Source organism: Nilaparvata lugens, chromosome 2 (assembly GCF_014356525.2).
Source record: "Nilaparvata lugens isolate BPH chromosome 2, ASM1435652v1, whole genome shotgun sequence".
Taxonomy (NCBI): Eukaryota; Metazoa; Arthropoda; class Insecta; order Hemiptera; family Delphacidae; genus Nilaparvata; species Nilaparvata lugens.
The window spans coordinates 33,203,055-33,228,990 of NC_052505.1; the positions used below are offsets into that span (position 1 = coordinate 33,203,055).

The following is a 25,936-nucleotide window of genomic DNA, read 5'->3' on the forward strand; positions in this document are numbered from 1 at the left end:
AGCGCTGCGTCCAGTCATTGTACCTATATTCCAAGAACCTATACGTAGTTCCATCTTTGTTTCTTGATTCGTGTGTCTCTTGTTTGAGTTTTCGTCGCCTGCAGGGGACGCCCTAGTATGTGTCACATTTCCATCGTCGCTTGAGGGGGACGCCCTAGCCTTATGTCGCTTTATCTCTGTGTTGTGCCTCATGATCGGGTTTTGGCTATATGGTTTTACAGTCGGTTGCCACCTGACACCAAGGTCTTGATCCTCCTGGAGAACCTGAGAGCCGCCTTTGACCAGTAATGGTTCTTCCGCCGCCATCTCTAATGAAACCTCAGACCCAAGGGTTCATCACAGCTAGGGACTTCTGCTTCAATTACTTCGAAGAAACTCCTCAGGCTGGGTTTTTTAACGAAGTTGTCTCTCCGACAAAAATAGCAGGATAGTTAGGGAAACGAAGAGTTTGTCAAGGAAGACAGTTAGGAAAGAAAGTTTGTACGCGACTATTTGGTGGAAGTCAGGGCATCGAGATGCCCCCCCCCCCCGCCATCCGTCAAGTCATGCACATAGGAGAGGGCAGCACAGAAGCAAAGTCAATGGAAAAACAGCCGCCCTAGGATGAAAGGTCTCCGGAGCAAAAGGAAGGTAAGAAGGGATTTGGAAAGAAGGGCTCCAGAGTGGGTGTCTGCAGTTGCATGAAGCAATTGGGCGATGGAATTCCCAACCCCAACGCCGACAAAGATGCCACTTTTGACGAGTTGGAAAACGCTACCTATGTTTGGTCAATAGAATTTTATGGCCGGGGGTGGTGGATTTCCGCGAGTAAACCAAGCTTGTCGTGTGCGTGAAGCGACAGCTGGATCGAAAAAATACCTAGTTTGTCGTCGTCCCAGTTTGACGAAATAGCCCAATTTGTCCCATTTTTTTTCTGGTTGTGGTGGTTTTAAGGGCAGGCGGTTCTCTGCGACCCCAAATAAACTTTAAACTTAAAACTTTTGAGTCATAATAAAACGCCATTTATTTATTTATACAGACATGTACAATAATTATTACACTTATGTGCGAAGGCACAACAGGTTTATGCCCAAAACTGTCCTCTCTCAAATTTTATGAGTTTTGATGATTCTAACTATGAGCCTGAGTTTTGATGAACCTATGACTCCTGCGTGACTTTGTAAGCATACTCTAGAGCACTAGTGACTACACGCATGTCATCCTCTATGCTCTTAGGCTTATCCCAGTTCTCCACATCATCAGAAGTTTTATATGCACAATGCATAATGGTCATAATTTACAGTGAACATTCTTAATTCTGCTTTCAGATAGCTTATCAATATAATCTATAATATTAGTTCTCCTAATGTAATACTAGGTAACTAGTATTAGCTTAACTAATTCAATCTAATGGTATTAGTTACCGAAGATTTGTTTTAGTGTTCGGTGTATGCCGAGAGCTTTATTTGTGACTAGCAGGTGACCCGTGTTTTGCATTGGGGAAAATTGGCAATGAAAATAGACCTATGGCCATCATCAGTAAATTAGGAATCTGTGTGCAAAATTTCAAGTTAATCAGTTCAGAAGTTCAGACGATGCGTAATTCGTATAATTATTTCCTATCCCGTAGTGTGTAAGCCGATTCTTTCCTTCATTGTATTATAGATAATATTATAAGAGATCAGGTATCTCATAATAAATAAATGTGGTTAGTTAACTTCAGTGGAAATTGGGTGTATCTGTTTAATAACTTATCGTGCTGAACCTCAACCACAGAATACATACAGAATGGAAAGTATCAATCCAACCAATGCATTTTACATGACACCAAGACTTGAGTGCACCAAGATCACGCCACGTTACTGCGCCATCTTGTTAGAAATTAAAACTATCGCTGCTATTACAATGCTACTTTCTTTCAAGATGGCTGATTTTGGCGTCAGGATACTAGCCGACTTTCCATTCTGTATTGTATTCTGTGCTTCTACTATATGTTAACTCCTGTTGATTATTAATACATTTGCAGTTGGGGCAGCTCAACTGATCATTTTTAGTGCATTTACTTCTGAATCACTAGTGTGGTATTGTTATAGCAGCATAATGTATTAAATAACAATGTATAAGTGATTTTTGATAAGAGATTATTTTATTTATAAATGTTGATTGTAATAAAGCTTTTATATGATTGGTAGATGCGCGTCGGAAGACCAACTGTGGAACAACGTGCATGTGTCGACACCCGTGTCAGAGAGCACTCGACGTCACTCTGACGTCATCACTGGACTAAAGACCACACGCTTCACGCTACCCGTACCTTCCACCATGGAGGTGCATGACGCAATTCATATGGTCAGTAGGTTCCAGAATTTGTTTTGGTTTTAAAACTTCCTAGAGACTCTTATCAGAGTATAAGAATTGTCAAATTATAACACAACAAAAAAAGAAGAAAAACGGAAATCACTCAGAGGAACCCTCTCTACTCACAAACTCTTCCGTGGTATAGAATACTCCAACCATCAAAAAGCTTTTCAACTCCTCAAAAAAATCGACATCTTCTCAACTTTTCAAATGAGTAGGGAGTTTTTTAATAAATTTAAGTTCAAGTAAGTATGTTGAGTTTTTCAAAAAGAGCTGTTCTGTGGTATAGTTCTTGTATTATATCTATGAGTATCGGCATTTTATTAGTCTTTCTTTCAACATACATCATAGATACCAATTCATTTCAATCACCTCATAGATATAAATAGAGGGAACTGTTAGTATACCTAATTTCTTTTTAAAATATTTTTTTTCTTTAAAATGGTTTCTACAGGAATGAATTGGCATAATTCCTCTGATTACTCTTACAGCCATTTTCGGAGCTTTAACAGTCTCTCCAACTTCTGGCAGGACCCACTCCACACGACGGTGGCATAGCGAATGTGTGACATTATGAGTGAGTGGTAGACTGTCATTGTCAGTTTAGAATCATTTAATCTTTTGATTTGTCAGAGTGCAAAAACGAAAGATGCAATCATCCTACAGAGCTGATCGGTATAGCAAACTATGAAAGATACTGGTCCACAGCAACCACTTGGAATTTCACGAAATGAGGCTGGTCATCATTTGTATTATTTATCTGCACATTTATATGCTGTGTTATCCTGGAATTATTTCTATGTCTGAATTGTGAATAATGCTATTTTCCTACAGTTACCTTGAAAAGTGACCATTCCTGCACTGATTACAGAACTCAAAGAATCACTTTTCCGCTCTAGTGCGCAAAGTATTACTTTGCATACTCTTAATACTTTGCATATTATCTTGCAGCCATCCCAATCAGCTGTTGACATTTTTGCCGTGTATTTTGAATGCGATTTTGTTCTATCTATATTTTTTTTGATTTTCAAATAAATTAAAATGAGAACTCATTAAATTATACATTTTGAATATTATTAATTATCCATTATTTCAAATAATATTTTATTCATTCATACATTGATTGGTTGAAAAATTATTTAGAAATTAAGTTTTACTCAAAATTATTCAAATTTATTGGATTAATTTAATTTTTAATTTGAATAAATTATCGATTATTAATTTTTAATTGGATTATCAAGTTTAAAATAAATACAAGTTGTTATCAATAACAAAATTATACAGACAAACATTTGATTAATTTCAGCCATCATTTTACCCATAATCAACCACTTTTCATATTCATTGGTAACTGTAGGAAAAATTTAATGTGAAATACGTGCGCAAAGTTCCTCTGCTGCACTTAAGAAACGTTTCTTTTGGTGCAGCAAACTGTCACTTTGCGCACTAGTTGCACAAATAACTATTTCTGCTATCGATAGTGTAACAAGCAGCTTTTGCGTATAGACTAACGTGCGTTTCCTGAACAAGTATTCTCTAAACACGGTGATCGAGATCAGAGCGCGAGCTTGCCACGTGTTTCATTGTTGTCGGCGAGAGCTTGGCCATTTTGTTGCGCGCGAACCGCAATCGCGCGACCTCAGATCATCTTGCCTACTCCTCGCGTTGCGTTTGTGTGAGGTGTACGCACCTCACACAAAAAATCCATAGATAAAGCCATATATCACACAGATAAAGCCATTTTAGAATAAATAATACCGTAACATTTATTTTTTGAAGATGACATCTTGCAGGTGTGTTCCTTTTCTACGCAAATATTCCTGTAGTCTCTTCATCACATTGTCCATGGTTTGACATAACATTACTACTGGAATTTTAAATCGCTTCTTGAATCTTGGCTTTTAATTCTGCAACAAGGGAAGAATTGAAAGCCAAGATTCGAGAAACGATTTCAAATTTCAGTTGTAATGTTACGTCAAACCATGCATGGACAATGTGATGAAGAGACTACAGGAATGTTTGCGTAGAAAAGGAACACACCTGCAAGATGTCATCTTCAAAAAATAAATGTTATGGTTATTATTTATCCTGAAATGACATTATTTTTACTATTGAATGATATTTTTTTATTATTATTACTTCCATTAAAACTAGTCACTAGAACTAACCATTAATTTTGTTCTCTTATTTCTTATCCTAAAATATTAATTTTTATTGCTAAAGTCTTCCAGTGAAGCCTACAGTTCTAATCTATAATTCTTCTACTTTAAATTCTTTCGCTACACATTTATTTAATTTATACTTTTTCACTTCACTAGCACTACACCAACTCGAAGGGCTTTGCTCTCTTCAACCTCCTTGTGAGTTCAGTGCTGTCTAGTAGTTGGATGACTTCGGTGTTGTCGTGTTGATGAAGACGTGACTCATGATGGTCTTATTTCACTGGTCACATAGGGGATGTGTAGATCTCGGTGCAAATCGCTGTTCCTTATGTACCAGGGCGCATTCACCATGTTCCGCAGTACTTTGTTTTGGAATGTTTGAATCTGATTGATGTTAGATGTTCTAGAGCAGCCCCAAAGCTGAATTCCATACGTCCAGACAGGTTTTAGAATTTGTTTATAGATCAATATTTTGTTGTCCAATGAGAGTTGTGATTGTCTGCCCAACAGCCAATAGATTTTACTGTATTTGAGTCCCAGCTCACTCCTTTTCATCTTGATATGCTCTTTCCATTTCAACTTGGCGTCAAGAGTCATTCCAAGGTATTTTGCTGTGTTGCTGTGTGGTACTACATTCCCATTTAGATTTATACGAATCGGATCATTGATATTTCTGTTTGTGAAGTTGATATGAATGGACTTCATCTCATTCAATCGAATTCTCCATTTTTTGGTCCAGTCACTGAATTTGTTGCTAGCATTCTTTAGTTTTGTGGCTGATTCTTGTACTGTTTCTCCTTCTGCCAGTATTGCAGTAGCATCAGCAAAAGTAGCAATTGTCACTGCATCCAATTCAGGAAGATCGCTTGTGTACAGCACATAAAGAACTGGTCCAAGAACAATACCTTGTGGAACTCCAGCCCTTATTTCATTTAATTCAGAGACGTCATCACCTTGTTTTACTCAGAACAATCTGTTAGTGATGTATGATTTTAAAAGTTTTACAAGTTGAGTGGGAAGAATTTTGTGAAGTTTATTGATCAGTCCTTCATGCCACACTTTGTCAAATGCCTGTGCCACATCAAGGAAGATTGCTGAGCATATACATTTTTTCTCTAATGAATTCTCTATTACATTAGTGATTCTATGTACTTGGTCCAGGGTTGAGTGCTTCTGCCTGAAACCAAATTGATGGGCTGGTATCAGATTCCTGCTACTTATGATGGGAGCCAATCTCTTCATTAGCAATTTCTCAAAAAGCTTTGAAATTACAGGTAGAAGAGATATTGGGCGGTACAATTTTGCTTCTTGAGGACATTTCCCAGGCTTTTGAACATAATGGCCCATATGAATATAACCAGAGCAAATGCTCATGAGCAAGAGCATGGAGCATAAGGTTTTGCTAATGAGCAAAAGGTAGAAGCAAAAGCATTTGCTCATTTTTATATGAATAAGCTTTACCTTTTACTCTCACCTTATGCTCCTGAACTCTGGAGCAAATGCTCACGTATTTTAGAGATTTTTCATCAGCTGATTCGCTTTTGTAGCCTTAGTTTGTTTTTATAGCACACGGAAGCTCTAAATATGCAAATAGGGTGCACCGCTTGTGTTTGCGTAGTCTGCTTTGTTTTCTATTTATGAATAGAGTTTTAGGTTAGTTGAGTTTAGAATTTTGAAATAATAGCGTGAAAAAATGTCATCTCTATAATAATATTCAGCATATTCTTATAATATCAATCGCCTTCTTATAATCGTCTACACTTTCATCTTCTTAAATACCCATATCCTATTTTGTGATGGCTATCTTTATAACAGGTAGCTTTTGTATTTATTCTTTTGTAGGAATAATGGTGATATATATCATGGTTGAATCTAAAAAGAAATGTATAGCTCTCAACTATTGGTTGTGATCGTATCTGGTAGTTTCCTCTTCCTTATACGAATTAGTTGAGCCATTTTTCTATGAGCAAAAGGTGATAAGCTGCTCTAGACTAGACTCACCTTTTTTGAATCATTTGCTTCAAAAGTTGAGCAAATGCTCTAGTTTATTCATACAATTTTGAGCAAAAGCTTTTACTTTTGAGCAAATGCTCAAACTATTTTTTTGATGAGCATGAGCAAAAGGTTTTGCTCACGTTTATTCATAGAAAATGAAGAAAATGCTCCATATTTTAGAAGTATGAGCAAATGCTCAACTTTATTCATATGGCCCAATGATTTCTGCCACCTTCCAAATTGAAGGAAAATGCTGTAATCGGAGTGATGAATTGAATAAATATGTTAGCATGACAATACCTTCCCTTGGAAGTTTCTTCAAGATTTCACCTGTAATCAGATCAAATCCAGGTGCTTTTTTGGTATTCAGATTAAATTTTTTATTTCTTCTTGAACCTCATTTATAGAAACTAGATCAATCTCTGTATCTAAATCATCTATTATATCTTCTTCAGGATCAATTTCAGATTGAATGTTGTTTGGCTGAAAGATTTCTTCTAGATGATTAGCAAATATATCTGCCTTTTCTCTGTTATTTCTTGCCCAAGTACCATCTGGTTTTCTGATTTGAGGGGATTGTAATATTGGTCGCTTAATTCTTTTTGTTGCTTTCCATAATGAATAATCTGTACTGGCATCAGCTGTCAAATTTTGAAGGTAGTTAGTTATTAATGGACTCCTGAGTTAGTTTCCTTATCTCTCTTCTCAATTGTTGTGTTTTGTTATTCAATATATTTTTTTCAGCAGGATCACGAGTTTGTTGCCGTCTTCTTCTTCTTGCCCTTCGTTTTTCTAAAACAAGTTGTCGAATCTCCAGTGGTTAATTGCATCCTTTTGTTTTCCTAGTGTTTTGTCTAGTGTTTTTCCAGGCTGATTTCTGGATTTGCCACATGAAATTTTCTGCGGCTTCATCTAACTGCTCAGCTGTTCTAAGTGGAATATTCAAGTTGATTTCATTCTCCAAATCCACTTTAAAAGCTTCCCAGTCTGTTGTTCTGTTGAGTAACATTGGTCTGTCTTCTTTCTTTATTATTCGTTCACTGAGTGTGAGAATTACAGCTGAATGATCAGAATCCAGGTCAAAGCTCTCTTCAATGTCAATGAAATTACTGGATATTCTCTTTGTTATGAAGAAATCTAGAAGATCTGGAGTTTTATTCAAATCAGTTGGCCAATAAGTAGGTGTCCCTGTTGAATGGAATTCGCAGCCCAGCTCCTGGATAGCCTCTCTGAGTTCTTTTCCTTTGGTAGTTGTGAGTCTTGAACCCCAATCCTTATGCTTGGCATTAAAATCTCCACCCACTATGAATCTATCTCCAAGCTGATGAAGAATACTTGTATAATCATTTTTCTTTAAATTGTAACGTGGTGGAAAATATGCAGCTCCAACAAGTATTTGGTTGATAGACTCTATTCCAACTACAGTTAGGTGTATTTCATTACTTTGAATACTGAAGTCTTCATAGTGTTTAATACTCTCCTTCACTATTACAGCACTTCCACCTCTTGCTTGATTTTAAGGATGAATAGTTTCTTAAACATTATATCCATTGATTTTGAAGTGAATCTGCTCAGTTGAATGGGTTTCAGAGATAAGGCACACATCTATATTTTGGGTCTTTAGAAATATTTCTATTTCTTGTTTTCTATTATTATTGATATTATTCATTCCATTGGCATTCCAGGTAGCAATCCTAATATCTTGTTGGCTTGTAATATTCATTTTTTAAGCGCAGACCACACCAAACTCGCTCCCGCGGCGGTAGCGAAGTTAAAAAACACGCTTTCCATGTTATTAAATTGAGCAGGCCACACCGAGCTCGCTCCCGCAGAGGGAGTACCTCGGCGGTAGTTTCACTTGGCCGTGCCAGGCGAACTTTTGAAACGTCTGCTGGTGGTACTACCGCCAAGGTAGCGAGCTCGGTCTGACCTGCACAATTGAATAACATTGGAAGCTAGTTTTAAAAGTTTGCCTTCGGTAGCCGGCCTTCCCCCACTACTAGAGATCCACACTCATCAAAACAAAAACAAAACCAAACTACCGCTAGTGGACATTTTTTGGTGTGGCCTGAACTACCACCGCGGGAGCGAGCTCGCAACCTCTAGCAGACGTTGGTGTGGCCAGTGCTTTAGTTTTCTTCTCGATACTCTTACTCTTCCCTTCCAAGCTGTCAAGTCGTCCAGAAAGAATGTTTAAACTGTTTGAAATTTCCTGCAAAACCTTATTAACATCAACTGGTTGTTGCTGCTGTTGTTGCTGCTTTGGTTGACTCTCCTGTTGTAGGCTTGGAGTGGGTTTTGTTACTTGAGAATAGGATATTTCTCCAGTGTACTTTCTAGAAGTGAATTTTCTCTGTTGGGTTGTATGTGGTACTCCGCTACTTCTTTTAACTATGTTGTCTTTTTCAGATCTTCTTCTCTGAAGTTCTTTAGCAATGAGACAGCCTCTGTAGTTAGCTGGGTGAGCCTCAGCACAATTGAAACATTTGGCTGGGGTTTCTTTAGCCTTGGTACATGAAATGGTCCAGTGTTTTCCAGCACACTTCACACACACAGGTTCATGTTGACAGTATGTCTGAGTATGACCAAACCGCTGACAACGTTTACACTGCGGAATCATTTTATTGCTGTTGATTGAATTGATTCAATTTTCAATTTCATATAGCAAATATGTTTAATTTCATTTTTCTGTATCTTCTTCAATATTCTTGAATGCTAACATGAACATTGGAAGTCTGATAATGTGTTCTTTTCCATCCTTCTTCACTTTTTTCATTTTGTTGACAGCACTGATTATTTGAAAGCCTCTGCTTAGAAGATCGTTCTTTATATCCTCTGGATCGCATGATGGATGAAGCTCTTTAGCCATGACACGAATTGGACGAGTTTGTTTATTTTCGTACGTGTGCCATTCATATTTAGCTTCATTTAACATCTTAGTTAAATCTCTGTATTCTTGTTCAGTTTCAACATTCAATTTTAGCTGGTTGTTGTTCATCATGTTGGCACTGAAATTGATATTTTTCTATTTCAATGCCTCTTTAATCTTCGAATACTCTTGAACATTGCTTAATATGACTGGTGGAGGCTTGTTTTTCTTTTCTGTCGGTTTCATACTTGTAGACTCAGTTGCAGGCCTTATTTTTTCTGGTGAGTCACGGATTTTTCTCTTCTTTTGTTTAGGGAGAATCCATGCAGTCTCTGATGCCACCATTTTCTCTTCTTCCACCCAATTCGGTGGTGAATAACTTTTATCGCTACTTAAAGACGATGCTGGTTGCATTGTATTTGAAGCTGATGATTGAAGCTTCTGTGTCGTTGAAGATGCTGAAGAAAACATCTCTTTCAGCTGATTGATCTCCAACTCCTTTTCCAGCTTATTCATTCTTTCTCTCTCTTCACTCTGTTGACAAGTGACTTCTTTCCATGCGTTGTACAAAAACTGCTCTGTTGCAGTTTTCAGTTGGTTCGTTTTTAGAAACGTTTCTGGGGAACTGTTGACGTTGACGTTGACAGTCATTGACGCTGAATCAACGCTCTTAGCCGGTGTAAGTTGACTCATCATGTCGTCATCGGTTTCCTCCTCCTCTTCGAACTCTGGCACGAGGAAGGTTGGCAATCTTTTGGGAGTCGACATTCCTCACTTTCTTTACATTCCTTAGCCGGACTAGATGATAATTCAGCACTGAACTGATTTTTCGGCGCAGGGCACTGAACTCGCGCACAACAATTAAAACACTGAACTCAGCACTTAAACTATTGCATACACTATTTCAACTATTCTCACTAAAACAAAAACTACGTCTGCTTGCTACGACTGCTCGATCGATACTGATTGAATGATATGAAAAACGTTATTTAAAGATTTGTTTTTCTTGAAATTATTTAACTATCAAAATTTCCCGTTTCTCTGAAACACCCTGTACTAGACTGTAATTTACATATCCTATTATACGAGCAATTTGTGTTTATATGTTTATATTTATGTGTGTATGTCATTGGATCTCGAAAACGGCTCTAACGATTCTCACGAAATTCAGAACATAGTAGGGGTATAATATAAAAATTAGATTGCACTAGGTGTCATCTCTGGGGAAACTCGCTGAAGGGCATTAAAAGGATAGTTATTATTCATCTTTGGAAAAACAGCTGATAATTTCGTCGTCTGTTGATGTGAGTTAGCGAGACATTAAAAGGATAGTTATTATTCATCTTTGGAAAAACAGCTGATAATTTCGTCGTCTGTTGATGTGAGTTAGCGAGTGTATGTGTGTAGGAATGAGACAAAATTATGACTCAGCTGTTGAACAATTACAATCATTCGATCAGGTACTTAGTGCCGGTTGCACAGTGAAGTGAAGTGATGTGGGAAATATATCTATTCATTTTGAGAAGAACGATTTGAAATTGTCGCAATCACTTACTTATTAAAATTTAGAATTTACTAGAGGTCGATAATGGCGCAATAAATTAATAATCACGACTAGTTTCTCAATATGTTTTAATAGATTGCTTACTGAATTGGTTTTGAAAATTTCATTGTTTTATTCAACTTGGAATATTAGTGATTTCTTAGATTATTTATTGAACACAACGATAATTTTACAAAACAATCATCAGTACAGTTGACCGAGCGAAGTGAGGTCTAAGATTCAAGTCGACGGTTTGGTATTTCTCTTAACGTTTAAACGTTTATATGTTTATATTTTGCGCATTTACGGCGAAACGCGGTAATAGATTTTCATGACATTTGACAGGTATGTTCCTTTTTAAATTGCGCGTCGACGTATATACAAGGTTTTTTGAAATGTTGCATTTTAAGGATAATATAAAAGGAAAAAGGAGCCTCCTTCATACGCCAATATCAGAGTAAAAATCAGACTATAGAATTATTCATCATAAATCAGCTGTCGAGTGGATTATAAATCGCACTCAATGTAACTTGGTAAAAAATCAGCAGCTGTGTAGACTATAAATTGCATGCCTCATTGAATGCAATTTTTATGCACTATTAAAATAGGATGCAAAGGACTTGACCGAGCGAAGTTAGGTCTAAGATTCAAGTCGACGGTTTGACATATCTCTTAATGTTTAAATGTTTATATGTTGCGCATTTACGGCGAAACGCGGTAATAGATTTTCATTAAATTTGACAGGTATGTTCCTTTTTGAATTGCGCGTCGACGTATATACAAGGTTTTTTGAAATGTTGCATTTCAAGGATAATATAAAAGGAAAAAAGAGCCTCCTTCATACGCCAAATTAGAGTAAAAATCAGACTATAGAATTATTTATCATAAATCAGCTGTCGAGTGGATTATAAATCGCATACCATGACGCATGCAATTCAATATTTCAATGTAACTTGGTAAAAAATCAGCAGCTGTGTAGACTATAAATTGCATGCCTCATTGAATGCAATTTTTATGCACTATTAAAATAGGATGCAAAGAACTTATAACAGCTTGTCTGGGCGCCTAGATGTCTTCTGGTTTTCTCGTGCTAAATTCCGGAAAGCGTTAGTCTATATGATAATTAAATCTTGTGTAAGTATGATTTGATCAAATTAATAGTTGGTGTATCAGTGTGGATGTGCATTTGGTTTGGGACGTCGTTCAGTTATAAATGTTATTTATCTTATTGATAAAATTTTTGTTCATAATTTGTTATTATATTCTTTAATTTTCATAAGTTTTGGAATTTTGAATTCTCAATTTGTTTTATTTTTACTTTTTCATAAGTATTTGAAATCTTTGTATTTTTCATTTTTGAATTAGGTGGTATTTTTGTTGTTTGTATTATTTATTATTGCATAAGTTCGTATTATTTTTTATCATTATTTTTCTTTTTTCATTTGTATCTGTACAATTTTTATTGTTAAGGAGACATATTTGGGGAAAACCGTTGTCTCCATTGTGAATAAATAAATAAATGAACTATTGATTGCGTGCAATAACGCATGCAATTTTATAACTAAAATAACATAGTATTGTCTCTCGAACTCTCTCTGCTTTGAACTTGGGCTGTCCTGTTGCCAATATGTCGTGAAGGAGATTAGCTTTTGATGTTAGCATTTTTGATACACCAACCCAACAGCCATTAGCCGTTTTCACACCGATATCTCGCCGACACGACATACAGACAGGATTTACTCTGATGGACAGTATAAGAGGAGGCTGCGGTTTATAACTGCGCGAGGTCTACTGTTCACAGAACTACTAGTACATTTTAACTCATGTGGAACCTAGTAGCCTATCTATTTTTTCAATAAAACTGTTTCGGTGACAACATTCAAATCGTATGGTGAACTAAGTACCTATCTAAAATAGATCTTCATTAATCACATGTGTCAGTATAGATACAATTCTCTACCACACAGTGGCATGTCAAATGGATTACAACAATATTCTAGAATTAACTGTGTTGATATACAGGGTGTTCTCTAAAGACGAAAATATTTTCAATGTTGTGTTAACAGTTGCCAAAACTATCCGATTTGATTTAAAACCCGGTATGGTGGATGCTGTTCACAGGCTTGGATCTAAATTGGGTAAGTCAGGACTCAATCCATCTGGAATTATTACTAGTAGTTCTGTGAACAGTAGACCTCACGCAGTATTCTCATCCACAAGTACCTGATTGAAACTATAGACCTTATGAAAATACTGCAATAGACTGGCTTCTCCACACATCTGTGTAATCACTTGTCAGCTGATTTATGATAAATAATTCTATAGTCTGATTTTTACTTTCCTTGCCCTATACCATAGGTAAGGAAAGTATTGCTTTCCGAAAAAAATTAACATGCCCCAATTTCCAAATTTCTATACGTTTCAAGGTCCCCTGAGTTCAAAAAAGTGGTTTTTGGGTATTGGTCTGTATGTGTGTGTGTGTGTGTGTGTGTGTATGAGTGTATGTGCGTCTGTGTACACGATATCTCATCTCCCAATTAACAGAATGACTTGAAATTTGGAACGTAAGGTCCTTACAATATAAGGATCCGACACGAACAATTTCGATCAAATGCGATTCAAGATGGCAGCTAAAATGGCGAAAATGTTGTCAAAAACAGGGTTTTTCGCGATTTTCTCGAAAACGGCTCCAACGATTTTGATTAAAGTTATACCTAAAATAGTCATCGATAAGCTCTATCAACTGCTACAAGTCCCATTATCTGTAAAAATTTCAGGAGCTCCGCCCCATCTATGCAAAGTTTGATTTTAGATTCTCAATTATCAGGCTTCAGATACAATTTAAACAAAAAATTCAGAGTGGAAAAGATTGAGCATGAGAATCTCTACAATTAATGTTCAGTAACATTTTCAACTAAATTTAAAAATAAGCTCGAAATTCGAGAAAATGTGATTATCCAATTGCAAACTGTCGGCAACTGTTGATTCTATTAAATGATTCACTATGAAGAGATAGCAGACCTCGTGTGTCTCCAGCGTTATTGCCCTGTCACCAGCTGGCTCAAATCTTTGAATAGTAGACTTGAGATGCGCAGGAACACTAGCGTCAGGTGATCAATTTTCATAACGGCAAGGAAAGTTGTGTGAGTGCGCCATACCAGATTTTTACTCTAATATTGGCGTATGAAGGAGGCTCCTTTTTCCTTTATTATCCTTGAAATGCAAAATTTCCAAAAACCTTGTATATACGTTGACGCGCAATTAAAAAAGGAACATACCTGTCAAATTTCATGAAAATCTATTACCGCGTTTCGCCGTAAATGCGCAACATATAAACATTTAAACATTCAAACATTAAGAGAAATGCCAAACCGTCGACTTGAATCCTAGACCTCACTTCGCTCGGTCAATAAAATTTATACGACGATGGGACAAAGATGAGTTCATTCGCCTGGCCAAAGTCAAACCTGGTTTTCCCGCATCGGACGCTGGTTTTGTTTCCGAGATTAAAATATTCATCTATGAGTTCTGAAAACTGGCAACTGTTCTTCTTAGCTAAAAACTTGGCTCGAGCATCAAACTACAAGTACGTTTGGTTCAAAGATGGAAAAATTTTCATTCGAAAAGCTCAAAACTCCGGCGATACTTGTTTCTTCGAAGGAGCAAATCCAGCACATGAGTAAAGGATCTACTGCAGGACAGAATCAGGTGACAGCTGATCCAGCAGCTGCTGCTGAGTCTGGAGGTGCGAATTCGGGGTCGAAAGAGTGATCGTAAGAGACGTTCGGATTTTCATGTGATTAGAAATTGTTGCTTTCAATTGTTTATCTATATATATAAAAGTGAAATGGCACTCACTCACTGACTGACTGACTCACTCACTCACTCACTCACTCGCAGAACTAAAAATCTACCGGACCAAAAACGTTCAAATTTGGTAGGTATGTTCAGTTAGCCCTTTAGAGGCGCACTAAGAAATCTTTTGGCAATATTTTAACTGTTAGGGTGGGTTTTAAGGGTTTAAAGTTCGTCTTTTAGCATGTATATTATTCTTATTCTCTTAATTATATAATTGAAAAAAGGCCATACCATATGTTAATATAGAACTATAATCTAGAGAGAGTACCTCTTCGAAACAGTTGTTAACTGGTAACTAAATTAATAATTTTGTCAGGTTGGCATTAAGTTGAGTTGACTTTGTTAGGTTGGCACCAAGTTGAAGATTGAAATGCATTTATCGCGGAAAAATTGATTGGGCACTGCTACTTCAATCAGAGCTATTCCTGGAAATATTGTATTACTCGCTTCGCTCGCCATATCCGTTTAGCCAGACGTTTAGTCTGGACCCCCGACTGGATCGTCCTAACATATGATAAAAATGCTCAAATGAAAAATGCAGGCGAGCGAAGCAGGCCTGCTGATCTCACTCTTGGACGATCCAGTCGGGGGTCCAGGGGGCGGGGCCCCCTGGCTAGACGGATATGGCGAGCGAAGCGAGCCTGACGGCTAGTATTATGTATATTTTTCATTGAATATATATTTATTTTTCAAAAAGTGTGGATCAAATGGAACTTAGCATTTACTTCTACATAGATAAATCAGATGATAGACTTGTTCTTTGATTTTTTTATCGATATCAATGAGTATGAATGATAATTGTCTTGTTGTTATTTTTTTCTGTTAGTTTTACAAAATGCGAATCTAAGATTATTATTATTCTTCTCTATTTTTGCCTGTCTTTGAAATGGACTGTTTTTTTTTTTATTTCATCATATATTTCTATTTCAAAGTAACAATGGACTCATTATTTTAATATTATTAACTTCTGAATTATGAAAGATAATTTTTTATTTTTGCCTTTCTCTAAAATGGACTGTTTTTTTTCTCTCATCATATATTTCTATTTCAAAGTAACTATATACTCATTATTTTAATATTACTTCACTACTGAATTGTGGAAGTAGAGGATCTCTTTGAATTGTATGATAATGATAATCTTTCGACTAATGAGATAGATGACTGTCTGAATTATATTCCCTCTTGCGATTCCAAATATACAAAGTTTTATAATATCCTTACAATGAACATACGTAGTATAAATAAAAATTTTAATGAATTTCTATGCTGCCTTGAGAACAGTAAAACAAAGTATGATATTATTGTGCTCACAGAGACATGGATCGCTGATGGTGTTCCCTTTCTCTTCAACATACCTGGTTATTGCCTAAGAAAATTAAAAAGATTACGCTAAATTGAAAGAAAGTTTGAGCACTGAAACCTGGTCTCAAATTGTTCATAATAGTTTAGACAGTACAGATGTTTTGGTAGAAAATTTCCTAAATATTATTTCCAACCATATCCAACTGGCTACTTATGAAGTATCTATATCCCATAAAAGTAGACCATTGAATCCATGGATTGTTCCTGGACTCATAAAATCGATAAATGATAAAGATAAAATGTATAAACGGCTAAAAAAAGAACCACTCAATTTAAAACTAAAGCAAGACTTGAAGAACTATAAGAAAATACAGATGAATCAATAAAAATGGCTAAGGAAATATATTATAAGAATCAAATAAACAATTGCAAAGGTAATCCTAAAAAGCTTTGGAAAAAGTAAATGAAATCCTAAAAAAACGAAAAGTCTGTAGGGAATGAAGAAATTAATATTGGTCCATAGACTTTAAACAACTTTTTGCTCATGTCGGGGAGATGCATGCTCGGTCAATTTCAAAGACAAATAATCATTCTGAACTAAAATATTCTAAACCCAGACATAACTTTGCTAATTCGTTGTTTTTAATTCCAGTTTCTCCTCTTGAAGTGGAGGATACAATAAAAACTCTAAAGAATAATGCCAGTCCTGGAATTGATGAAATTAGCAGTGTTACTTTAAAACAGATAGCTGAGTTCATATCCTTACCAATTGCTCATATTGTAAACACTATTTTCACTAAAGCTTCTTTCCCAAGCCTTTTCAAAATTGCCAGAATTAAGCCAATTTTCAAAAGGTGGAGTCCACACATAACTTTCCTTTGCAATAAACTTAAATATGCAAACTATAAATTTTACAAAATTAACAACATTTTTAACTTGGAAAGTCTTAGGATGATATACTATGTTTTTGTACAGTCTTTAATTCAATATGGTTTAGTTGTATGGGGTGGAGCCTATGACACTCACCTTCTTAATTTATTATAGATTCAAAAGTACATTATTAAGACAATTTAAAAAAAACCTAGGTTATATTCAAGTGAATTCCTCTTTGTTGAATTTAATGTAATGACAATAAGGCAACTTTATTTTAAAAGACTTCTTAAACATATTGTTAAAAACAAAGATACATTTATCAGAACTGATAAACTGTTTTATAACTTAAGACCTGACACATCTTAGAAATATATTATTCACGATTCAAAGATGAGCTTTATAAGAAGACAGATCATGTATATGAGCACTAGATTCATAAATATTTTACCATTTGATTTTGAATTAAAAGTCCGAGATAGAATGATTGATACTTGGATTAAGGAGAGGTTCTTTTTTCACTGGGAGCGGAATGGTGGTAGTGTCAATTTGATTTGTTTTTTTTTCTCATTCAATTTTGTTTTTCATCGTTTTTAAGCTATCTATATATTTACTCGTCTATTCTTTTTAGTTGATCTACTTTTACAAGTTTTTGTTTTTATTTATTTATATAGATACTCCCACCAGCGGGCAAAATGTTTTTCTCTTTCTGGTGGCGCCTAAAAAATTCCACTTTTATCTTAGGTTTTCATGATTAGTCAAGTTCTATTCTATGTTATTTTTCAGTTTAAGATATTGTGTTTTTGTTAGACTTGTCTCTTTCAAATTTTTATAATGTATGATTTTTTTTAGCAAATAAATTTCAAATAAAAAAGGATACAATGAACTCATCTCAAACAATAAATCTCTTATAACAATATTGAAAAGAAAATTAAACCTGTTGCTATAGAATAAACTCTTACATCAATAAATCATAATAGAACCACATAATTGAAAAATTCGTTTGGCTTTTCGTTGTAGTTCTTATAAAAGGGCCCCACTTTGCCTGATAGATTCATCCTTTAATAGGCCTCACGACTAGAATTGTAAGGGCCAGACCATATAAAGCGTTTTTAGAGTCGGCAGGGCAGGTAGCTCTTCGATTGGCTGATTGAGTTGGTGCATGAAAAAACGCCTAATATGGTCTGGCCCTATCTGAATATTGACTGGACTGCCCATCTACCATAATATAATCTTTCATCACTGACATCACCACTAAGTTATAGCAAAAACGTTACCTTCTGTTTTCTGTTTTGCAGGATGAACCAGCCGTCAGTCCTATTGCCACTCCTTTCCCGAATGTGCTGCGCAATGTGAACAACACGCCGTTCAGAACCCCCAAATCAACTCGACGCGGCAAGCTGTCTTCCGATCAACGCATCTTGGGAACTCCCGACTATCTTGCTCCCGAACTTCTTCTCAAGCAGGGCCATGGTAGTTCTATTTATTATTTACTAACATCATACAGGCATAGAAACAACTGGCTTCAAACCCCAAAACTGTTCCCGACTTGAGAATAAATTTCATTAATACTCTTTCATTAATAAGTACAAAATTAATTGATTTATTATTAACGAATAATAAACAGTTGATTTATAATAGTTATTATTGTCTGTTCTGCTAAAGGGAAGAGAATCTTGAAGCTGGTCGCAGAACATGGAAATTGATTGATGCTAGCATGTAGGGACTGCCAATAAGGGACTGCCAATGAGGGACAGCAGGGAGGGGCTGCCAATAAGGGACTGCCAATGAGGGACAGCAGGGAGGGACTGCCAATGAGGGACAGTAGGGAGGGACTGCCAATGAGGGACAGCAGGGAGGACTGCCAATGAGGGACAGCAGGGAGGACTGCCAATAAGGGACAGCAGGGAGGGACTGCCATGCCAACAGGTCCATTCACTAGCTGGGATCTTCTCACATCTTTTCTCAGTTTAACAGACTGGGACAGACAAAATTCAAGCCATTATTCATTCATAATTGAATTCGACTTGTAATATAAATATCGTGTAACTTGACCATACTAGGGTGAATAGAAGATACAAAATATTATATCTCGTTTAACAAACATTTGTTTCATAATCCAATTACTGATTTAGAAGTTGACATGATAATGAATCACAACTATGACAAACCGGATCCGATAATACTTTTATTGAAAAAAGCATTCTCTTTCTAAATTTGATCCCTGGGAATTTCTGTTTTACTGTAGTGATATTTAATTCAAACTGACAGCATTGATGGTTAACATTGATGTTATTTATTATGATTAATCACAATGACAGTTTGAAGTGAATGTTAATTTGTGAAAGCTGTTTTTATTTGCCTTACCGTTTTGCCGTATGAACATTTTGAGACCGATAGGAGTTCCATAAAATTTGGGAATGGCTATACTTGATAATTGCCAGAGCTATAGAGCTTTTCTTTGATTAAGTTAGTAAGGCAGATCTGAGTGATGAGATTATTCATTGTAGAACAAAACTGTTCATGGAACAAATTCATCAATGTCAAACAAAACTGTATAGGCTTATTTGATAAAAATGTATCATTTTAATGTGTAGTAACTTGAGTGTAAGTATGTTGTATCTTTTTGAAGGACCAGCAGTTGATTGGTGGGCCCTGGGAGTTTGTATGTACGAGTTTTTATGTGGAGTGCTTCCTTTCAACGATGAAACTCCTCAGCTCGTATTCAAAAACATCTTGCAAAAAGGTAAATCCAGAGGACTAATTCTGAAATGAAATTCTATTATTAGATCGAAATTATGAAATGAAATTGTAAAATTAAAGCTAGCATGTTTTTCTTTCTTGAAAGTGAACTACATTTTGTCAAAACTCAATATAGATGTTTGAGTCTAAATTCAGCTAAATGAATTTCCAAAAGAAACTAGTATTTTATTTTTACAAAAATATAAATTTTCTTGCACTTTTCCTATTTAAGTATATTTTTAAAAGTATAATATTTCCTATAATTATTAAGTATCTATATTATAAAGAAAATGTTTAGCGTCTTTATCAGCTGTAAGCTTAGGTCCGCCATTCCAAGAACCCAGATTAGCGAGGCTAAATGTATTGATTATTCTGCAATAGACTTCTTGATTGGTAAGCACTAAATTGTTAGCTAAAATTATGGGTTCATAGTATACCATCACACCATCCACTTGCCTTGCTCAAGCACAAATCTATAGTAAGATTCAAATTATAAAGCCAATACATGAGGATATACAATATGCCAATCAGAGCCGCCTGCAATCTCGTAAGCCACCGGTTAGGACGGCAATTACAGCCTTAGATTCAGGTTTCCGTTTAACTGAGGCCTGGCAACAAGCGTGGTCAGCAAAGCAGAACATTGACATCCCATTTGTAGCCAAAAGGCCACCAGGCTTCGATTTGCCTCGTAAAACATGGTCGGCATTGAATAGGGTACGAACTCATCATGGTAGATGTGCCTATCTGATGCATAAGTGGGGGAAGGCTGACTCCCCTTTCTGTGAGTGTGGAGCAGTCCAGACTGTGAGACACATAGTGGAGGAGTGTCCCAGATCAGCATACACGGGTGCACATGAAGATTTCCTGGTGGCTAAACCAGCATCAATAGCCTACTTAAATACCCTGGAAGCATGCCTCTAATTTCCAGGTCAAAAGTGACTGAGATATTTTCATTCGTTTTATATATGAATTTTCTATTGTTTTCTTTTTTTTCGAATTTTGTGATCATAAATGTGTTGTGTATACTGCCATACGCTAAATAAATATAAAGTCAGCATCTGATTAACATTGCTATCTTTGTTTCTTATCACACAAAGCAGATAGGTCTATCCTTTTCCAACATGATAATTTCGTCGTCTGTTGATGTGAGTTAGCGAGACATCAAAAGGATAGTTATTATTCATCTTTGGAAAAACAGCTGATAATTTCGTCGTCTGTTGATGTGAGTTAGCGAGTGTATGTGTGATTTTCTTTACGGCTGCTAATCATTCGCGCATGCGCAGAAGAGTTTCTTTACGCTCGCTAATCAGCTGATGATAAGCAGCTTACCAAAAGTAGGTCAGATCTTAACCTAAAAAGTCGGTAATTGTACGGTGTACCGGTTCTGCAGCCATGATGGATAACATTGATGTTATTTATTATGATTAATCACAATGACAGTTTGAAGTGAATGTTAATTTGTGAAAGCTGTTTTTATTTGCCTTACCGTTTTGCCGTATGAACATTTTGAGACCGATAGGAGTTCCATAAAATTTGGGAAAGGCTATACTTGATAATTGCCAGAGCTATAGAGCTTTTCTTTGATTAAGTTAGTAAGGCAGATCTGAGTGATGAGATTATTCATCGTAGAACAAAACTGTTCATGGAACAAATTCATCAATGTCAAACAAAACTGTATAGGCTTATTTGATAAAAATGTATCATTTTAATGTGTAGTAACTTGAGTGTAAGTATGTTGTATCTTTTTGAAGGACCAGCAGTTGATTGGTGGGCCCTGGGAGTTTGTATGTACGAGTTTTTATGTGGAGTGCTTCCTTTCAACGATGAAACTCCTCAGCTCGTATTCAAAAACATCTTGCAAAAAGGTAAATCCAGAGGACTAATTCTGAAATGAAATTCTATTATTAGATCGAAATTATGAAATGAAATTGTAAAATTAAAGCTAGCATGTTTTTCTTTCTTGAAAGTGAACTACATTTTGTCAAAACTCAATATAGATGTTTGAGTCTAAATTCAGCTAAATGAATTTCCAAAAGAAACTAGTATTTTATTTTTACAAAAATATAAATTTTCTTGCACTTCTTCTATTTAAGTATATTTTTAAAAGTATAATATTTCCTATAATTTTTAAGTATCTACAGGGTGATTCATAATTATGGTAAAATATTTTAATACGTGATAGTAGAGGTAAAAATAAGAAAAAAAGTTCATATAAACATATATCCATGAACGCTTCATTAGCGAGCTATACAGGGTGGAAGATTTAGCCCGGAATTCAGTTCCTCTGGTGAAATATACCGATGCTGAATTGTTTGGGGACTAGTTTTTGAAAAACTTATAAAAATTTTGTGTACATCACGAGTGAAAAATGTTTATTCTCCCTCAGGAAAATTTTTGCCCTCGGCTTCGCCTCGGGCTTCGAACTTTTCCCTCAGGGAGAAAAGACAGTACTTTTCACTCTAGATATACAAATAACTATTTTTCCACCTATTGTTCAAAGTGTATACTTTACTCCCTTGAACATAACGATAAAGAGTCACTTTTCGCTCTTGCGGGACTAAAAATAAAAAAATAAATAAAAAATGAAAAATATTCCTCATTAACTAATCAAATTTGAAACAGGAACTTCATCATAGTTGTAGTTGAGTCGACCATTATTGTTACAACTTTTGCAGGTTTGCAGGCTGTTGTTACAACTCGGCTTCGCCTCGGGTATCAATCTTTCCCTTCAGGGAGAAAAAGTGGCATTTTTCACTCTAGATATACAAATAACTATTTTTGTGACATTAAATAATGCTCTTCAGTGAGGTGTTCAAGTTCCAGACAATTTGAACATAATGTGTCATTTTAGTTTTTCGCGGATGATTTCAATATTTGAATTAAAATTATATGGGCACATCTCTCACATGTTCCCGGATAATTCAAATCTATAATATAATATGTATAGTTACTTATTTATCCAAATGTAATAATAATAATATATTGTTATTGAAGATATGGATTGGCCCACGGGTGAAGATAGCTTATCAGAAGCTGCTCAGACTGCTGTTGACAAGCTATTGACACTAGACCCCGTGGAACGGCCGTCTGGTCCCGAAGTGCAGCAATTCCCTTTCTTCGCGCACATCGATTGGGACAACCTGCTGGAACAGACTCCGCCATTTGTGCCGCAGCCTGACGACATAGCTGATACTTCTTATTTTCAAGGTCAGCACTAGCTTCCAATCTAATTACCATCATACATACTTCTATCTAGATTATGAAAGTGCTAGAGATCTCTAGTGGGCTAGTCAGTAAAAAATTAAACAATTACTCAATTCTATAGAAAAGTGAGTAATTGAAACACAATAAACGTTATCAATACCCTTTCTATTTTAGTTTAATCACAAGTTGTGATTTTATAAAATAAGAAGGGTACTTGATAACTTTAATTGTTTTTATAATTTTAGTAGCCCCATAGAGAGAGAGAAAAGTGAATATTTAAAGATGAGTAGCTTATAAAAATTATGTTCTCATTATTTCGAAATTTTAACTTTTTCATTGAATTTTGACATAATATGGTAAACCATGATAAGATATTATACGAAATTTGTGTACTCTCACATTTAATGTAAGACTAAAAAATAGCCTACCTAATCTTTCTACTGTATAGTCATTCTATAAAGACATTCATTTCAAATGTAAGAATAATGTATTATTTGTTTACTTGGAGTTTCTTACATTTAAAATTATTGACTGAATGTCGGTATTAAAATTTAAAAAGTGTATGAAGGTACATTGCACTTTGTAATGGATCAATAGATGTTTATATTCAATCGTTATTCTATAAAAGGCAACTTTTTCATCGTATTTTTAGATACCGTAATTTTGGATAAATTTATTTCAAAAGTTTTAAATGTTGAGATTTAAATTTATTTTGTCACTCACTTTATTTGGATTTCCTTAATGTATTTCACTCATAATCAGGAGCTCCATTAGTCAACCAGCATTTTTAAAAAGTTATACCACGATTTTTAGACTGTTTATAATCTATTATACAGTAATTTATTAGAAAGTAGTGTGAACATCGATTACGATGTATCCTTTTTCTTATTATTGACTACTTGATACGGTTGAGTTCCAGTATGCTACATAAATTTTCTGACTTCTTTTATGCAAAGCTACACAAAGCAAATCTTTGCTAGAGATAAGTGCATATAGATCAGAGTACATAACTTTCAAGTAGTTTATCAAATTCGAGCTCACATAATCTCATAGTACGGAAATAATTTTCTGTGTGGAGGTGGATATAAGATTATCGCTTAAATCCCGTAAAATAACATGAAAAAAGGATAGAAAACAATGAAGAGAAGGACTTATATATGTTGATTTTTCAGGAGTTCGTTCGTGGCTTGAATTGATTATTTTTTCTTAAGAGGTATACTTGAATATTGCCAAGGCTTCTAAGGACTAGTGAAATTACGTGAATAATAATAAATTTAATATAAACTTTCACAACTCAATTGTAAATTCAATTTTCAATAACTCCTATTGCTGTTCCTTGTTTTCCTTTGTCCTGGTACCCACAGAATAAGGTAGTTACAGAAAATGAAATAAACAAAATAAGAAATACACTGATGAAAAGAATAATACAAAAAATAAAATGAATAATAAACACAGCAAAAATTACAACTTGGAATGATTAGAATCTTGTCAGTGAAAATTTTCAAGAATATAAATCGGAGAAAATATTTTACTTTAAAACCTTAGAAGGTTCGAGCAAGCTTCACATTTTATTTTTATGTAAAAAACATAGAAATAATTCATTAATGTAATAAATTAGTAGCCTTAAAATTATAGACTAATTGCTAATTCAAGCCATTGGCAATGCAAAATAGTTGTAGTATTGATAATTATAATTAATCTAATTGTATCGTGTAGCAATGAATATAACGAACAATTTGATTTCAGTTGTTGCTTATTACAAATAATAATGATACGCATGGGAAAGAAAAAATGGATAATATGAATCCACTCAAATTATGTAACAAAAAGTATTTCATCTTATTTGTAAATATTACAGTAATAATTGTAATTTTCCTTCTATTCAAGCAAATGGAAGGCCATGATTTATTTTTATCTTTTTATTTGATCCCTGCGTAAAAATAGTCGTTAGACACGTTAGAGTCCCTGAAATTAATAAAGTATGAGTTGTGACCTGAGAGCTCTGACACAAAACCTGAGGCAATGAAGTCACTCGATATTTATTATTCAACCAAATCTGAGGTCATGAGTAATTAGTTAACTTATATTTACAACTTATAACTAATGTTATATTTTATTTTTTCAGCTCGTAACCAGATGAACCATTTGAACGTCTCCAACTTCGATTTGTGATCAGTAATGCTGTGCCGTTGATTCGGAAGGAAGTTTTTTGTGATTTTCATAGAAATTAACTTGAAAATGAGTGCATATTGATATCCTACGCTCAAGTACAGTATTTACAGTTGTGGCCAGTGATTGAATGTATTTTTATTATGTAACGTATGTATAAATTTACTAGGCGAAATTAGTGAATGAACGGTGAATGATTTTCGTATATTTGTAATTTTATAATAATTACTGTATTATCATTATTAATAAAAATGTAAATTATCGAAAGCGTTGGTTTTGGTTTTGGTTGGATATTCTTTGTACCAAAATTGTTACGGATAATCAATCTTTGTTTCAAATAGCCTACCGTACTGAAAACTGTAAAATATGTTTTCTAAAATAATTGAATATTATTTCAACAGTAGATTCATATAAAGCTTGTGGATCCAAAAAGTTCCAAGAGTACTTTAGTAAAGCATTTATTTTGGACTATATAGCTATATAGAGAGGTTGTTCGATTTAGTTTGTTGTTAAATAACTCAATAACAATTTCAACTAACAAGATTAAGGCATTACTTTGAAGACATTAATTGATACGAAAAATATCCTGTATTAACGTACTGAACGCATTTTACTAGATGAAATAAAAACACAATATTTTGTCTTTTCTACTTAATATTTTCTTTTCACAAAATCCAGGGTTTCGATGATATTTTTTTCATAACCCTGAGTTCTAGTCTAAGTAGTAAAGACAAACAATTGTGTTTTTACTTTATCATGAAGACATTTTACTACATTTATTACAGCCCTTCGGTATCCAGAGTGTGGTCTGTGGGTTTGAGTAGTAAAAATTTACACGATAGAAATTCTCATTCACAATACGTACTTTTCTATTCATTCATTGCG

General features: G+C 35.0%; 1 protein-coding gene across 1 annotated transcript in view; it reads left to right on the top strand.

The window, feature by feature from the left end:
- Positions 1-25,323, top strand: part of LOC111046742 (serine/threonine-protein kinase greatwall) — a 61,345-nt gene extending 36,022 nt beyond the window's left edge. Inside the window, exons 12-16 of the mRNA XM_039420056.1 lie at positions 2,172-2,328; positions 18,235-18,409; positions 19,569-19,682; positions 22,673-22,885; positions 25,008-25,323. Of these exons, the coding sequence (XP_039275990.1) occupies positions 2,172-2,328; positions 18,235-18,409; positions 19,569-19,682; positions 22,673-22,885; positions 25,008-25,054 (706 nt within the window). The 3' untranslated portion in view covers positions 25,055-25,323. The remainder of the gene's footprint in view (positions 1-2,171; positions 2,329-18,234; positions 18,410-19,568; positions 19,683-22,672; positions 22,886-25,007) is intronic.
- The last annotated feature ends 613 nt before the right edge of the window (positions 25,324-25,936 follow it).